Genomic DNA, 19,454 nt, shown 5'->3' on the forward strand with positions numbered 1-19,454 from the left:
CCAGTTCTTATAAATTATGTTAAGATGAATTTGAAATTTTGAATTTATTTTTTATAAAATTTTTAAGTTTTAAAGAAATTTTTTTATGTGTAGATTTTAGTTTTTATGTTTACCGTCAAATAATATTATTAAATAATTTTTCTCAGAATTACCATCAATGCATACTACCAATAAACTTAAAGTTGACTAGTGATAACTAAGTTCATATTGAGCATATTTTATACCTTACATTACATTGCTTAGTAATAAACGAAATAAAAAACATCAAAAATATTTTAATTTTTTTTGGCATTATTAATAATATAATGAAGAAAATTTTATTAACATAAATATATCACTGTTATTTTTTATGATTTATCAATTGTTAAAATTAATTAACTGTTTAGATTAATTTTTATTTTATTAAATAGTTGAATTTGTAATTAAAAATTGCAAATGTTTTCAAGTACAAATAGTTTTTAATTTGAGTGTTGAAATATTTTTAACGTTATTATATTTCAAGTTAAGTTCTTTCTGTAATAAAACTTATATTATTTTTTATTTGTCTTTATTAGCACAGTAAAATTAACTTGGCTTCTTAATAATTAAGGTTGCTAAACAAAAACTATTAAAATTGGTTAACCATTATAATCATAGTGTATTGAAATAAATGTAAATTATTTATATTTTAACTACACATATAATTAATTTAATTGAGCTAACTATCTATCGAGTTACTCAAACTGTATTTTATTCTATAATAATAAAAAAAAGTTTGTGTGGCTTCAAATAAAACACATTACTTCAAAAATATGTTTAACTAACGAAAGTTCAACAAAAATTTACTACTTAAAACTTTAGTTCCATTTGTATTCATAAATGTTATTTTTAATTGTCTGACATTATGTGATTAACACATTTTATTCTAAACGCTGAGAAATATATATTATAAAATTGAATAAAAAGATTATTTTACATGGTCAATATTAATAGTCGCCAAGAAAATCATATTTAACAACTTATTTATTAAGATATTCAGTTTCAATATATTATTTGAAAAAAATTAAGATTATTTGTGATTAAATTGAAATATGACAATGGACAGTCTATTCAATTTTATAACTTTACATTTATTAGCTAAATTATGAAATAAAAGTACAATTATATTAATTATGTCATTTGAATTACCAGTAATTTAAATTAAATATAACGAATGTTTATATATTATATTATTTTATTGTACTAATAATAAATTAAAATAACTGAGCAAAAACTAAAAACTATTATTGAAGAGAGAAAAGAAAAAAAATGTTTTTCTTACAGTGCAGTTTTTCATCCAAATTTCCTCTAGACGTTACTGATAATGCTTTGATGAATTCTTCAAACTCTATTGAGCCATCCTGAAAAAAAAATCTTTAATTAAAACTTTTGTTTTATTTGACTTAAGAAAAATTACTTAATAATTTTGAAAAAGAAATTCAATTAAGTAAATTTTAATATTAATATGAAGAGATTTGATTATGTAATATGTCTTTATTTATTTCGGCGTCTTATTGCCTATATTTTTTAAGTGAATAGGAAAATTACTTGTAAAAAAACATCTCAAGGTATTTATGATGAAAATAGAATTCATTGGACTGTTCATAAACATACATTTCATTAAAATTATCTTATAATGTAATACAATTGTATAACAACAGGTGCCTGAGTTAAGTTGAAAAAAAAAACTCTCTAAAAGATGATTTTTTTTACTATAAATAAAATTGTGTCTAACTTGAAACTTCTTTAAAGCTGTAATATAAATTGTCCCCAAGTTATATCTCTGGAGTAGTACTCTTTTTATTCTTAAATTATTTTGCAATGGTAACTTTTTTCAGTATCTTGTTTTTTAAATAATTTTTGGTCTTAAATTATAATGTAAAAACATTAACTGTAATATATAATAGGTCTATTTTTCTCTAGAGAAAAAGAAAAAAATAATACTTTTAACACAAAATATGTACAGAAAATAAAATAAGTTATATTACTCAGAAACACAATAATTTCATTATGAAATTGATGTCAGTTTATGTTTACTGCAATGCCATTAAGACTAAGGTAGTATAGAACATACAGATAATAATAATAATCTATATATTCTATAAACTGTTGTTCAAATTTAAATACTCAATGAAAATCATGAATAAATTATTTATAATTATCTGAATATTATATATCATAACACAATGTTTACTTTAAAAAACTTGACCAGCAGTTCAATGTCATCACTTTATATATGATGTGAACACATGTGTGTCATAATAATGAACCGCTATTATAGTAATATCTAAAACGTGATTTGATATGTCTGTAATTTTTGTTGATTAATCACACAAAAATAAAACATTTTTTTTTTTTTATAAAAATTAACTAATGTATTATTTTTAATTGTTAAAAATATTGAACCATAACTTTTTACTACACATGTATTAATTTCGTATATTATCATAGATCTTTTAATGACAGATCATTTCAACATATTTAACGTTGACATTATTGTTAAATCTTATGTAGAGGTTCAGTAAGTAAGGAAACGAGTTTCTATTGTTCTCATTGTTTGTTACAATTTACCAGATTTCTTACTTCCTGAACACTTTTTTTAGCTACGTAAACTATAAAAAAAACAAATTAAGTAAAAATAGTGAGATTAGAATTCTATGAAGTAATGAACTGAAATAAAATCATAAATAAAAGCGTTTTCTTATTGATAGGATAAGATTTTAGTTAGTATTCTGAAAGTTTTAACAATTAATTAAAAAATTAAAAACTGTTTAACCAGGTTTTTTTACACGAAAATACAAAATAATGACAAAATTTATTAAATTTAGTAATTAGAAATTCAATATCATAATAGTTAATTATAATGAGTAAAAAAAGATCTAACCATTTAGAAATACAATTTGTTTCTCAAAAAATAATATTTTTTAGTAAATAAGGCAATTAAAAAGTAGTACAAATTATGTAAGTTTAATTGAGTAATATATAAACTTATTTAATTTAAAATAAGTATAAAATGTATTCTTTTAGAAAAACAAGTTGGACTTTTACCCCAAGTCAACATTAAAAAAATTTAAATTACACGCTATAATGTACTTATTAATTAAAATAAATTAAATTATTATTTAGCTAATAAATTTAGCTATGAATTTATAGTTATTCACTAACAAGAAATTTTTAATTAATAAATTTACTAGAAAATAAATAATATAAATTGTAAACAAATCAAAATATGTAAGATCGTTAAATTTACTAAATATTTTTGTGGTACACGTGACTGACAAACAAGAATTAATCGTGAGCTAAAAACGTGACATTATATCACTAGACGAGTTTTTCAATGTGAATTTTATAATCTGATTAACAGATTACAGTATGTGGATTATAATTACATCATAATTTTGTGTATAATCATTAATTTTTTGTAAATATTAATTGGAGAGGTTTTGGTAATGTTTTTTATTTTACATTTAAGGCTTTGTAAGTAAGGAAGAACGTGTTAACTTCGAGAAACTTTGATTGTTAAGCCTTTACTGTTCCACAATGAGAAACACGTAAAATATAGGTAAACTCTAACGCGGGTCCCAAAAATAATTTCATAAAGTAACAACAGTGTTTTGTATGTATGCTCCGTTTCTGGTGTTATTTTTAGTCAACAACGGCTATATATTACATTCTTCGCTGCAAAAGTGAATTATACTAAAAATCTATGGCGACAACGGCGTAGCGGACTTTCTTCAGCCGTCGCCATGGTACTCTCATCAATTGACTTTTAAATATCGACAACAACATGACACAAACATCACCACATCGCTGTTTACTTCCATATCCTGTTTATATAAAAGGTTACTTTTATAACCAGATTATATTAATTTGTTAATTTAAAAATGTGCGCCATTTACAAAAAATAGACTGAGCTACTATCAAAAATATGTGTACAACGCTAAAAATAATTTAACAGAAAATTTACAAGTTTAATCAGACAATTTTAGGTTCCTACGAAAATTGTAGACAGTAAATATTTATTAATACTTGTTTTTAAATACTTGAAATTTATTGACGTAATCAGTGTTCTATAAGTTCAGTGAACTTTTAATAACATTTCTAAAATCAATAAATTTTCAGTGTTATTTATTGATATATTCATTTTGTATGTTTAAAATTTAACCACGTGATACAAAGCCTAAAAATTAATCCCATATACATATTAAGTGTGTATTATATGACATGGATAAAATTGCAAACCTGTAGAACTTTCAATAGTATTCAATATGCGAATATATTATTATCGGTATTCATTGTGTATCTCATTACAAGCGTTAATTTAAAAATAAAAATGTATTAAAAAAATTTGATTGATGATTTATTTATATAACTTACGCCAACACTCATAATAAAGTAATTCGTTTTCCCGTTAAGCATTAAAAATCAATGGCAAGCAATAGTGATTACATGCTACAAAATAACATCACAATACAAAACTAACTTATAATTTATAATTTTTCAAGTCATTATATGTCTATTTAGTTTAGTCAATTAGTTGAAAAATAACAACAAACTTACTTTTTCAGATGAATTAAATAAATATAGAATGCTAATACTCGAATAATCATTGTATAAAATTTCATGTTTACAATTAAATATTTAATATACATTTTTACTGCAAATAAAATTGTTTAAAGAAATTAAATTATATGAACTTACATGGCACTTTATAAAATCTGTACGAACTCCTTATTTTAGTCATAAAAAACGTTATGGAAGCCGAGGTAACATCACTCCAGCTTCCGGAGAATAAATTTTAGATTTTATTTGTGTCTTCAATTAAGTTCTATTTGTATAAACTTGTACTACGAAATTAACTTAAAAATAAAATACTTGTCTCACGGTTAGGTTGATTAATGTTAGATAAAATAGATTTAAAGAATAATAAAATTGAGTAAACTTATTATTTATGAAATTAATCCTAATTGATTTAATTATAAAATTACAAATATAATTATGAGTATTAGGGTGGTCTTTATTTGACCAACTTTTAGAACTCGATAGGAGTACTCCGCACTTTGTTTTATGTGAAAATTAGAAGTGTTGTAAATTTTGAGTGTTTTAGGTCAACCCCTTTGAGGCATATGAAAGGATATATTATATTATGTTTTTAGTAAGATGGTGTTTTTCTACAAAATTATAATGATACACATTGATTCAAGTTTCTTTTTTTTACACTATCATTCTCCACCAAAATAAAATCTTTAACTGTTTCATCATTTATTTGTGTCATCGTTAACTGATATTGTTTTATTTTCTTTAAGTGTTATGATTATATTTATTATGTTTTATCTCTATTAAGTTACTTTAAAATAATTATTGGAAAGAAAATGATGGTCTTTTATGAAACTGTTATAGTGGTTTTATTACAATTTAAAGAAAAAGTAATAGTATAAAATGCAGGAGCTAAAAGTAAGTTCTTAATGAAAATATAATTATAATTTTACTATCGCTTTATAAAATTAAAAAGGTTCTATTCCAGTTTTGTTTTTAAAGTAATAATTAATTAAGTACGCATTCGTATGATTCTATATTATTCCCTATTTCTCTTATTAATAAGTTTAAAATGTTAATATTTGTTTTCTTTTAGTCAAAATGTCATATTAAAGATATAACTTAATAAACATTTTTAAAATAAAGCTATGGTTAATTTTATTATACTGTAGTGAAATTAAAACTAGCATGTCAAGCTTGTTTTAATCATTCATTTTATACCTACTAAATGTAAGTGAGATAAATTCAGTCGGAAAATTTTGCTTTTAAATTACTCTTGTTGGATACAAGATTTAATCTTTTTGCAAGCGGTTTAAGTTTAATTTCATAATTTGAAATACAAATGATGTTATGTGATTAACATAAAATGTTATGCATTAAAATATATTACGACGTTAAAAAACATGACTAGAACGTTACTGAATTATTGAGTTGTTAAAATAGATTCTATGTGGCTTTTAAATATTTATTTAAAACTTCTTGGATGGTTTAGGGTAACTCATCTGGTTATCGGGCAATTAAAAATTTATTGATCTTTAAAATTGTAAAACAAATTTATTATGACAAATTATAAACAGATCTAAGATCTGAATATAAATTACAGTATATATTATGTACACTGTGAAGATTTATTTTATTTCATATAATAAACTTATAAATTAATAAAAATGTTCTTTATACTTATATGTTTCACTGTTAAAAAATGCTAACAAAAATAAAGTATTTAAAATGTAAATTTCCTATTTAAAATGTAACCAACCTAATGATATCATCTGTGTTATCGGTAAAATAAAATAAAGTAAAAAGAGTTTTATATATTCATAATTAAATAATATAACATTTCGTAAAATTATTTTATAATTGTGTAATCTTCCGTGCAAATGATTTCGCACATAAAAATAGTATCGATTCGTAGAAAAGTTTATCAGCTTACTTTTACCAAGTTTTAATGACATTAAACCCAAAAGTTAAAAAAATAATTTCTCGAAAATTCAATGTAACTTACAAACACAGATTATTTGTTATACTAACTTCGTAACTTTTATGCTAACGTACAAATCCCATTTTACTAAAAAATACTCGCTTGTTTATGTAGCTATTTTAATACAGCGAATAATTTGAATGATAACTATTTTCATATAAAATAGTGTATAGATTGTATTTATTTTTATTTTGTAAAATTCTCTATGGATTAACGCTCAATTAAATGTTTTTGTTGATATAAAGCTTACCACAATTTTTTTACTTGAAGTAAAACTTTAAAATATAATATTGTATACATTAAAAAAAATATTAATTATTGGTAAAATATTTTACGTTCATTTTTTTTTGTAATACCAACAATATTTTATAAGTGTACAATATTTTTTCTTTGATTTAAAAAGTTCTCCTTGTACAACTTAGTTAACTTTTATGATTGGTAAGATTCTAAGAAAGGTTTATTCGAGGTAAAAAAGAGTTGAATCCATTCAGTTTTACAAAGTAGTCATACGATAAACATTTATCACTCAATATTATGTATCTATAGATACTCTTATCCATTTGTGATGAAAAATTTTACCGCATAAATACTGAAATAAGGATATTGTATGAGTACACATAACAAGTAAAAGTGCCAGTATATACTCACTGTAATAAAAATAAAGCAGGCAACTCCTACAAGACACTGATCATGATAAAATATGTTAAATATCAACGTACAAATACCATGCCACCTTAAAAGACACTTGACAATGTAAGTAATTCACAAGACAAATATTGCTTAAAGACACACTTTTTATTTTTTTATACAATATACAAATAGAAAAAGACTTTTTCAAAAGGCTGCGAAATGATCAAGCATTAAGAGTAGTTATTCAAAAAGTTATTACACGTGTAATCATTATTAAAAATCTGTACAATATGAATTATACATTATGAATATAACTGATAGATAAGTAAAATACTATTATATAGTTTCGACAAATGAAATAAATGATAAAATTCGGAACTGTTGATATGAAATTGTTATAAAATGTTTAGACATACATCAATTGAAGTTTTAAAACTTAAATATTCCATTATATTCAGTAGCTTAAGTAAATTTTTTGATGTTTGAATCTATAAACTTTCATTTAGTAGAATTTTTGAAATATCTGTATATTAATATCTTTGTTAATTGTAAGAAGTTATACAAATATACACAGGGTAATTGTTTAACAATGATAGTTAATCGTATTTTATGTTCTATAATTTTTAAAAAAAATAAAAAAGTTCCTATCCCTATTTTTTCCTTTCTTAAATAGTATTAACCTAAGTTTTTTAATAGAAACATATATGTACATATTTAATAAACCAGTAGTATTTCGATAAAATAAAAATAACGATAATTTTTTTTATATATGTTTTTCTCGATTTATCTATGATTAAGTATTTTTTATGTTCATTCCTTATACCTCATAAGGGTGTAAACTTAATTTTTTTCATATTAACATATATAATTAACTAGCTTATTTTTTAGATAACAATCTAACTAAGAAAATGACCAATATATAACTATTGTAGTAAAATCTTAAAATTAGAATCATGTCATTGTAAAATCAGCATTCATAAGGAAATAAAATTACTAAATTGTAAAAACGACAAAATAAATTAATTTGACAGAAATGATAATTATTAATTAAAACACATTGTTTATATTAATTAAACCACATCATAAAATTCCTTAGGGAATGCACAGTAACACACAGATGTGTTTTTCCTAAAGTTTATCTCAATGTTTTTCCATTATTAATATTTTACAGTACGTTAAAGTTAATATGTCTGAGTATATATGTTTTGATAGTTCAGAAATAGGGTTCTATTAACCGATTCAGAATAACAGCATTGTTAGTGGTTTAAATTATACACCGAAAACATTTTACCGGAGTCATTTTAAAGTCCTATTTTACTCAATTTATACACTTTAATAACAATTATTTCTGAGTCTTCATGTCAGGAAAATACGAAGCTATGCAACAACAACAAAAAAAAAATGATCTTAAATTTGCAGATGAAATGTGATTGCATTTTAAATTGAAGAACGACTGAACCATATTTAGTATTAGTAATGATTGTCTGCGTTTTTGTACTTGGTTATCAAAAAATACGTGATGCAATTGATAAGTGTTACAATTGTCCACTCAATTTTCAAGTTAGACAAGCCACGTGAAGTTTTATTTTTCTTTGTTCAGTTTCGCCATTTGGAATTGTAAAAAGATTTTCGACGCCAATCGAGTATAAATTATGAAAATAAACGTAGAATTATTGTATTTATAGTAATCCTCAATGATATTTTTTATTATAATACTATGTTAAATAAAATTATAACTATTCGTTTAAAAGTAATTTTACATTGCGCAATTGAAAAAAAAAACAAGAAATTTTAGTAGAGAAAAACAAACGATTATTTATCAATTTTGCAAGTTTTCACAAAAATCATCAAAAAAAAATGCTTTTCTTAGGAAAAAACTAACAATTGTTCATAAAATGTTAAAGAATTCTCCTTGTATTAATTCATTTCTGATATTTGTATAACTATATCGGATCAATCATTTCACTATTTAAAGCCTTATCATTACTGACAGAAACTACACGTATGGTAAAGTTTGAATATTCAAGTAATTCAACTCATCCGAAGTGAAAACAATGTCAAAATGATCCAGCGTTTGATAAAATTTGTATAATATATTATATATTTATGAAAGTAAACTTCCACCAAAATTATCTAAAATAGTAACACAGTTTATCAATATATAGGCTGCGATTAAATAGTCATCGATTAAGGATAAGATATTAATTTTCTTGGAGACTATTGAATATTTTTTATTTTCTCAAAGGAAAATATTGTTTGATTGAAAAAACTCTGTAATAATATGTAGTTAAATAATTTTTTTCATCTTTTCTATTATAAAAATAAACTTTAATTTTCTTTAATGAGAATCCTGTTTGAGAAAATTAAAGTTAGGATTTTCACCTCTGAAAGAATTAAAAAATATATTTGACTACATATTATTTCAGAATTGTTTTGAATCAAACAATATTTTCCCCTATAAAAATTTAATATTTTTTATAGTTTCCCATCAAAAATATACATCTTATCTTTAATAGATCATTCTGTAGATTTAAAATTTTGTTACATAAGGATAGTTAAATGTGTTGTTGTATTTTATGCATCAATTTCATAATTTCAATATTTTATTTTTATTATAACAATTTTTTTGACTATTTAGAAATACAAGTTATTGATATGACAGTTAAATTAAAAAATATAGAAATATTTTTTTAAATTATTGATTATGTTTTTTCAAGATCTATAGCTGTTAAATACCTAAGTAATATATGTTATTTGTCATGAATAAATAAAGTTCTGAATATAAATAGAACAGGGTTGTTCAAAACATGTTTTTTTTAAATCTGTTTAAAACATAAATAAACAATTTAAAACGTCCCTAAGACCAATGTAAATTTTGATGTTTATGGTGTTTTAAACAAGCAGTGTTAAAAATATGACAACTCTGGAAAGAATCATTACTTTTTTCCAAATAAAATTAAACTTGAATATTAATTGCTTAAATGTAACTTTAAAATTTATGTAATAAATACATAGGTATTTCATATATGCAAGACCAATATCGGTATTATTTTAAATTACACTTAATAATTGGATTACCTTTTAAGTAATAAGTTAAAATTATTATAATTGAAGTTGGATAACTCGAAAAATTGTATCCATGAGAGATTATAATTAATGAGAGTTCCAAGTCTTGGGTTATGAGAGACAAATACGAGGATTAATCGACGGAATGAACAGTGTTGGTATTTTATGTTCGACTAAATAGTAATAGTGTTACAACAAGATTATCTTTAAAGTACATGAAAATCGTTTTCTTGTCGGAGAAGCCACAATATTATGATTATCAGATATAATAATTATACTTAAACAAATTAAACTAAAGGCAGCTATGTGGTTTATAAATAATTTATAAAAAGTGAAATAATTTGTACAAGTTATCAGTTTGTATAAACCGAAAAACTAACAATTCAATATACAATTTTTAATAATAACTAGGTAAAAAATAATTATTTTTGGAACATTGGTAAATCAAAGAAAATAGCGTTAAGATATTTCATAAGTATCACTCAATTTATAAAAAATAAAAATTGAAAAATGGTTTAAAATAAGCTTTACAGGGTTCTGTTAACTGATTATCTAGGGAAGGTTTATAATAGTCTCGCAGCACAGATAATAACATCTTCTGGTTTTTATATTTCCGAAGATAAAGTCTAAACCTATTCACTTTTTTATAACGCATTGAACGTTCATTTCAATTAAAATAAATAAATAAAGGCGGCCTACCTAGCTCGTGTCATACCTTAGTGCGAAGATACCGTGTTTTGATTCTGTTGCACTGATCTATATAAGTTAAGTTTTCTGTCCTATTTGACATAAGCAGTAACTTTTAAAAAGGACGTTACAAATGAATAAAATTAAAATGAGGTTCGTATTTCATTTTATGAAACTATATGATGACTGACATTTTATCGCAAAAATATTTGTCCCTATAATAACATTATAATATAAACCTTTTGTTCCTATTTTTTGTTTGAAAAATATGAAAAGAATTGCATTATGATATAAGCATATTTTCAGTTATGAATTTGTTTATAATTATTGAAATTAATGTTAGATTATGTGTAATACAATGTGAAATATTTTACTTTGCATAGAACGCCGTTTTAAAACTCATTTTATTAATTTTATAAACTAATACCTTGCAGAGGAGCAAAGAGTACAATATGATACACCTAAAGAGAGTTAAATTAGTTTAAATATAACAAAAGATAAAACATTTCACGAATAGTATGAAATACTATACATTTTTGGTACACAATTTGAATTTCAGATAGTTATCAAAACAAAAATCATAATAATTTAATATATTATAAATAATTAACATACGATTCATGGGGCTATTGATATCATAGTTTTTATTTTGGTGTTTAACATGAAAAATATTATGAACTTGAGAGAGGTATTCCGGGCCTATCGACAAAACCCTTTTTAATGAAAAAAATAAAACATGCATCATTAAATAAACATTTTGATTTCAATGAAAATAAGTTACAATGACGCTCAGTATTAAGTATAGAAGATAGAATGACCAAAAGTGTAATTGTTGTACACTAGTTAAGGTTGGGCTTGTAAATGTTTTAATAGATTTTTGTCAGATTGTTTACTTGTTAATTAGTGATTTATATAATAGAAGGAAATTAACACAGAAAGTCTAAACGAAGTTGATTTTTAAATGAGTTTAATTTAACCATTTCAGAATACTCAAGTTTTAATGTTAACACAAAATGTTGAAAAGCATATGTCTCACGCAATTTTATTGAGGGAAAAATAGAAATAAAATTGCGATGTAATTAACAACGAATTGAGGACTTGTTAAAAATGTGTTTTAAGTGGTTTACAATTTAAAAATATTTCAAAGGTCGTGAATTAAGAATTCCACATTAGTTCAAAACAATAAAACTTTATAGCTATAAAATTCAGGCATCTAAGTGCACATAAGTTTTTGAAATGTTTCACCCCAAAATGACTGGTAATAATTCTTGTGCGTTGGCGGCAGTGTAGTATGACAATACAATAAAAGTGGCGAGGTTTTCACTTTCAAAAGACAACTATATTTTTACATTTTTCCAATCATAAAACTTATTATTATTGTTGTGTTACACTGGTCAATGATATATGGCAAATCAACTAGAAAACTACTCATGACGTAAACATTGTAATATTACACGGAAAAGTTTATGCTATTAGCAACAGTTAATCAACTATAAATGCGTATTATCTGTAGACTTTTTTTAAACAATTATTTATCTCTCCGACGGGCTCTTTGGCGTTAGTGGCGTATTCCCTTGCGACTCTATAGTGTTCTTGGGGGGGATATGATTCTAGTATATTCCATTATTACTCATTTTATAAAAGCAAGAGGGAAGAAACTTGTGGTAACTTCATAACAAATAAGAAAAAAAATCCTATCAGATTTTTCATTTACTTTAAACGTACTTATTTTGTGGATAAATGTAATTTAGATCGACGTACCTTCATGCTTAAGGGTTCTACACGTAAATATCAGTTGCACAGAGTTATTTTTTAAACCTACACAGTTTTTTTTTTTATGCAAAAAGAATTTTAGAGAATATTAAAAGTGTCCGAAAATCTAGTACACATCATGGAATACAATGCATCGGTTCGATACAAATGGAATTTTAGAACGTTAAAACTGTTTATGAGAAAATAAAATAAAAACGGTGAATAACTTTGGCTTTTGATATTTTTTTATTACACCAGAATTACATTAGAAATTACTCAGACGGTTCAAACCGTATCAACAAGAACATTATTCTAAAACTTAAAATAAATTTTAATTTTAAAAATAAAAAGCACACTTGTGACATAATGTTATTTGTTAACCACAGGTCTAAAGGCTAAAATACTTTCATTTTTTCTTCGTTAGGATTTTTTAAGTAAACAAATGGGGAAACCCTGCTGGTTTCTATAATAAAGAGGGCATTGTTATTTTTAATTTCTTGTATTGCGACCAAACAGCGCAGCGTACACAGTTTGTCGTTATGAAGAAAAAATATTTTATAATTTAAATATTATGCGACCGTTCTTAAATTTAATGTGTTTGTTTGAAATGTTTCTAGAGAATTATTTGACAGAACTTTTATGATTTTTCAATTATTAATCTGACGTGTCTCTTTTTGTAGCAAAGAAATTATGAAATATGTGTTAAAACAGTAAAAAACTAGCACTAATGGAAACGTGAATTTTAAATGTTTCGTGTTTTATATCAAATGCACGTGTGATCATAATTTATATCTACCTATTCATCTCTTCACTTAAAACAAACCCCATAGTAATTTAGCTGTAATGTTTTATTTTTTACATATACCAATTAAACGATAAAAGTAGTATAGTTATGTGCTACATAGATATATTTATCATGTTTTTATTGGAATATTACATTCAACTGTAATTGACTCATAAAATTTAACAACGTGATTTTTTTTACGATATTAAAACGAACCCAATTAAATCACGTATAAATCATTTCCTTAGTAATCAATAAAAAACGAATTTAATACATTGGTGACTTTCATCTACAATATAAAAAGATTTTCGTTTTACAAAACAATAATTAGATTAACCGTTACTTTGGTCTAGATAAATTAGTAAATAATTCAAATCTTTTCAATTCAAAAAGTAATTGGATTATCTGTTAGTTAATTTAAAAATAACCAAATTTGTAAATGACGTTAAATAATATATTGAGTTATAAGGCTATATATTAAGTTTAAAGTAATATTAGCGTATCAAAATCACTTTTTTAATATAATAATTGTTTCCCTACATAAATTCTAACTAAAAACAGTGTCTTAAAAAATATAATTTTCTTGAGAATTATTTCATTTTTTAAATATAAAAAATAAACTCAAGATTAAATGTAAAAAACCGACAATTTTTAATTTGAAAAGTAGTTCAAAAATATTTTTGAAATATTTTTTGAACAAAGCTCTGAATTGTTCCTATTTTTTAAAAGTAAATAAAATATTCATCAAGAAAAATAAATAAATATCTTGCTATATAAATTACATTGATCTATTCTTGATTCACTTTACTTTGAGTTCATAATAGGTAATGCCATAAACGAAACATAATGTAACATTGAAAAGCAGTAATTATCCTTTGGATCTTCATAGTGCACTCAAACGAAAATGATTTTTTTTCATATAAACTTTAATACTGTAATAGATTTTAAGTACGCTTAAAATGTTTGAAATGATATCTACAAAAGATCAGTTAGTTCCAATAGAAAAAGAGAACGAGGATGCTTACGATCCGAGATTAATTCAATCTAGAATTTCATGGTCCATTAAACAAAAAGATAGAAAGATTAGCCATCATAAGAATGCTTTTATGAGAAAATCGTTAGCAAAAAGGAAATTTTACGCTTAAACAATGTGACAAAAGTTATTACACATTTTACAAACTAAGTTTTTCTTATAAATGAATTACTATTCATCATACATTTTGTGTTACTCTTGGACGTTTATATAATTTTTTATAATAAAAATGATAACATATGTAACACATCAATTCCTACGAATATCTTTGTTATCTTTTGCAATTGTTCACTCTGCCAATAAATATAACGTGTTATTTAAGTATAATGTATAAGATTTAAAATGATTTTTATTTGCTCGTGCGTGTAATGCGGAAACTGTAGATCACAATATGTATTATATATATCATGAAACTTCATGTAACCCTTATGTATTTAAATCATCTTATTTACGATTCATTGTCGTAGTACTTGCCCTTATAACTGAGGGTAATCATAAAATCACTCGACGGGAATTCTCGACACAATTCTTTATTGTTCTATGGGTACTAAAAAATTAACCACTTGGAAGCTGCTACCTTGAGTTAGAGGTAGTCTATATAACTTAACATGGAAACATTATCCCTCACAGCAGCTTGAATGAAGTATAAGTCAGCTTATTTTTGAAAAATGATACTAAAACTCAACTTTAGAGATCCAATAAACTATGCGAATGAGCTTGCAACAGGCATGAGATACTTTATATTTCAAAATTAATTAGTCTAGTGTAACTTTTAATAATAATGTAAGTATTTCTGTTTGCTATGTATATCTTTATTGTTATTATTATTTTATTAATACAAAATATTAACATATTTGTATTAATAACAAAGTCGGGTGTTATTTAACCTCTGTCACCGTCCATCTCCACCGTATTCCGCCTTAAATACATGCGCTAAGGTTAGCTCAGCTGTAGTCGGAACGTTGTTCCATGAACAAATAAATATTAAATTATTAACGAATGCTTCAAAAGGTCCGTAATGTGTGTGAATACTTATTTATTAATTTAATTCTTTATTTACGGCAGACTCTCATTAATTCGGTTTGCGCCCACGAATAGTAAGTACTTTCCATGATTTGCACTCAGGCTAACAAGTCCCCGGTTACACATAAACATTTGAAATTAATACACATCGTATGTACATTAATTGAATTAAATTCAAAAATTGTTTAGGCTCATCTAGACTTTATCAGTCATGTTCGTCATATGCCATAGTATTTATATGGTTATTACATTGAAGAATAATAGATGGATTACTGGGTACCGGATTATCGTCAGATTACAAAGAGTCTATTGTTATTTGATTTTATTATTTTGAGTTTAATATTTATTATGTGCAACTGCTTTTAGGATATTTTTGACTTATATTAATTAAGTGAACAAGTTAATTAAGTAACCGGCAATATCCATTTTTCCAGCGACTACAAAATTTATATGTTTAATCACAGTCTAAACAACAGTATACAACAACAACATGAATAATAAATAGGAATTCCAATAGTTAATTTTCTTACACATTGTGATGGTGTTTCTTTATTCGTAAAATACATATTAAGGTAATAAATTTGGCTAACTTTAGTATCTACTATAATAAATTACTTACTTTGTTCTCGTCAAATACTCTGAATACAAGCGAGGCAAATTTTGTCGGATCTCCTTGAGGGAAAAACTGTCTGTAAATTTTTATGAAGCCCTAAAAAATATTTATAGACGCATTAAATATAATTCTATTTTTATAAAAATACATTAAGCTAATTGAAATACAAACTTTACACAAAACAAGAAAAGATATTACAAACAAATCGATTTCAAATGGGTTTCCTAACTTTTGAAATATATATTTATGTGAAACGGAAAAATACTCTTTTAGTCTCGGTTAACTGCTCTAGTTCCATTGTTTGTTAGAAAAAAACCAATGGTAAAATATCTGCCCTACAAATCACTTTCATTTTTGTTTTGAAATATTTCATTTTAAATTTAATATATTCTTATTCTGGACAATGTATAATTTGGGAACTTTTAAAAATATAGTAAGTGCTCAAACCCGTTTTAAAAACAGAAGTATGACAACATATATTGTTATTGACAACTACATTATTTTAATTGTCGAACAATCTTTTGAAATTTAATTTTATGCTTTTTTACAAAACCTTAATATGTATACGTTTAAGCATATATTACAATTTCATACATCTTACATCTTTATTTTTATTTTTAGTGACTGAATTTAATTTGAATATATTTCCATGTATCTTACGTTGTGTATATTTTTATTGAAATTTTATCACAAATATATTGTTTATGATTACAGATAAAATGAAGTAGTAAAATGTGAGTGTATATCTTGTACACATAAAAATTATTTTTCCGTTCATGGATTTATCTTTAAGTTTTCAAGTTAAGTCAATATATTTAGAATGATTAAGGACAGGAAAACAAATAATAACTTATTAAAAGTAAAATAGAGTTTTTTTAATAAGTAAAGTTTTATAAATGGTTTTTAATAACACGGTCATTATATAACAATAGAAGTATTATCTAAGTAAATATTTATTTAAGTAATGGTAAATTTGAGAATCTGTTATTTATAAAGTTACTGTGGCCTGTGTTTGATTTTTACTGAGTACTAGTACTGAATATAGTAATGTTTTTTAAGCTAAAACCTATTCACTTCATTACCAACATTAATTCGTTTATTATTCATAATGCTGTTAAACCAAAGAACATAAAAATTATGAATAATATCACATAAAATAATGATATTGTCGGTCTTTTTAAGTAAATGATTTTTAGCACGATCACGACTCATAATTTCTTTAATATAGAATTTTAATTAATAGTAAAAAAAGTAAGCATAAATTTCTTCATTATGATTTTATATTAAACATTTTTTAAAAGTTTTCCGAGTGTTCATATGTGATATTTGTTTAGATCACACATTACATTTTTTAGTAACGATTAAAAATTGAATGCTGTGATAAATTAAACTGGGCATAAGATTATTGTTATTTAAACACGGTTTTCACACTTAATACGGTCTTAAGTGTCCACTTTTTAATTTGCTGTAGTATTAGCATACAATTATTTGGAACATTGCTTACTTGTTCGGTGAGCAATCCGTTTGGGCAATCCTTTAGAAATCCTTTATGCCTGCGAACATAATACACAAATGTGATATATTATTATAGTGTTTCGAATAATAATAAAAAACATGCCACAAAACACGTAAAAAATACATAAATATAAAAATACATTTAATGAACAGTAAGAAGGGGTAGTTGACGTCGTGACAAACTGAAAAAGTTGCAACGAGGCGGCGACATTTTCCATTTGCAATAAACGTATCGCCCAATTATGTTTTACACTTAGATAGTCGGTAGACTGTTATCAATTATCATAATAACAGTCGGAGAATTACAATCCATCAACTTGTAATCACTACCCACGTACATATATGAACCGCAGAGTTAAGCAGACAATGCAATGACGTAGTGGATATCAGGCAAAAAGCTGTTAGTACAATTAACTTAACCAACATGTAGACAATAAAAGATAATAGTGAGTAAACTAAAGCTCAAAAGCCTGTTACAATGTCGAGTAAAATTGTGGTATTATCACAAGCCAACGACCACAAGTTCATTTCTATTTGTTTTCAAGGAATGAAAGAAAAAAAAAAATTCAGTTTTTACAGTCATCTTATGAACTACTAAAAGTTAGGTAAATTTATAGCTTTGAAAAAGCATAATGTCAAGAAACATTTACTGCCGTTTGGAAAATACTGTCAACCATTAAAGGTATGAATACATTTAGTATCCAGGTAACAATGAAGTATAATGACGAACAAATATGAAAACAACGAACAAAAAAAAAAGTAATATTACAGCAGTAGGTTTTTTTATGAAATTATCAGTTGGCATTACTAATAATAATCATTTTGCGTGACAACTGATTATATCCTAAATTTACCAAAGAAACTACCTATGACACCATCATAAAGTTATTTTATTATTGGAATTACACTGAACCACAACATTATAGTTGTAGAGATGTTAACAGTTCTTCAAAATAATTAGATTTTAACAATTTTTATAGGCGCGTTACGGGAAAAAATTATTCTCTGCGATGTATAACTTTCACTTAGATGACTTATGATTTCTGCCGATTAAAAAGTTTTAATTAAGATAGCACAAACTACCACTTTGTTGACACAGGAATTAGCGATAAAATTAGTTCAACCGAAATAACTTTTTAAATCACACACCACTTAAATTCATATTGAATATTTACTTATTTGTTTCTTTTTTTTTTAATCTGAGCTCACAGTAGTGCGCTAGGTTAAGTTTTAGCAAAGCAGGTGTATTTTACATTAGAAATACTGATTTAATACTCATTTAGATGTTACGTTCAATGTTATATTAAATTATGTACATTTATATTTAATTAAACCAAAGCAAAAAGTTACTTAAGTTTTTAATAATGGTTAAGTAAGTATAATTTTTAAGAACAAAATATAAATGTTAAGAACTGATGTTTATGTATACTTATGACTAAAATTTCAATTAAATTCTAAGACAATTTATTTCTTCGAAAAACAGTTAACCTTGGAAATTCGTCTACTAAAAATTATTTTGATTTGACTTTAAATTTGTTAAAACAAAAAAAAGTTATAAAATCATCTAATTGACTAACCGAAAAATTTTCGTCTTAATTTTTTCTAAGCATTAATATATTTTTTACACTAAGTAAAGTACAAGAAGTAATTTTGGGTATCTTTGTTTTAAAACATTAATTATGATTCATATGTTTTTCATATTTATATTTTTCACAATAAGAACTCATACAGTCTTTTGTAATTGTTTCTGAAAAAACATCTTCAACTGAATACTCTATTATTTCGATATAATTAATAATTCGTTGCAATTTTTTTT

The 19,454-nt window shown here is 24.3% G+C and overlaps 2 protein-coding genes across 6 annotated transcripts in view; one reads left to right on the plus strand and one right to left on the minus strand.

Annotated features, from left to right (window-relative positions):
• Positions 1-19,454, minus strand: part of LOC126903653 (frequenin-1) — a 73,617-nt gene that overhangs the window by 33,126 nt on the left and 21,037 nt on the right. For all 3 annotated transcript variants that reach the window (XM_050682005.1, XM_050682006.1, XM_050682004.1), the window contains 3 exons: positions 17,628-17,676; positions 16,130-16,219; positions 1,301-1,379 (listed from right to left, as the gene is read on the minus strand). In XM_050682005.1, coding sequence (XP_050537962.1) covers positions 1,301-1,379; positions 16,130-16,219; positions 17,628-17,676 — 218 coding nt within the window. The remainder of the gene's footprint in view (positions 1-1,300; positions 1,380-16,129; positions 16,220-17,627; positions 17,677-19,454) is intronic.
• LOC126903646 (polyglutamylase complex subunit TTLL1-like) overlaps positions 1-19,454 on the plus strand; it is a 43,600-nt gene that overhangs the window by 11,832 nt on the left and 12,314 nt on the right. Inside the window, exon 3 of one of the 3 annotated variants that reach the window (XR_007703545.1) lies at positions 3,491-3,631. The exons of 1 other annotated variant lie outside the window; for it this stretch is intronic. Coding sequence is in view for 1 of the 2 variants with exons in the window: in XM_050681993.1 (XP_050537950.1) it covers positions 16,944-16,982 (39 nt within the window). In the remaining variant the exon portion in view is untranslated. Of the gene's footprint in view, positions 1-3,490; positions 3,632-16,917; positions 16,983-19,454 lie in introns of those variants that run through there. One more of the 3 variants, XM_050681993.1, reaches the window with a different exon arrangement.

This window comes from Daktulosphaira vitifoliae, unplaced genomic scaffold (assembly GCF_025091365.1).
Source record: "Daktulosphaira vitifoliae isolate Bord-2020 unplaced genomic scaffold, ASM2509136v1 Scaffold_4, whole genome shotgun sequence".
Lineage (NCBI taxonomy): Eukaryota > Metazoa > Arthropoda > Insecta > Hemiptera > Phylloxeridae > Daktulosphaira > Daktulosphaira vitifoliae.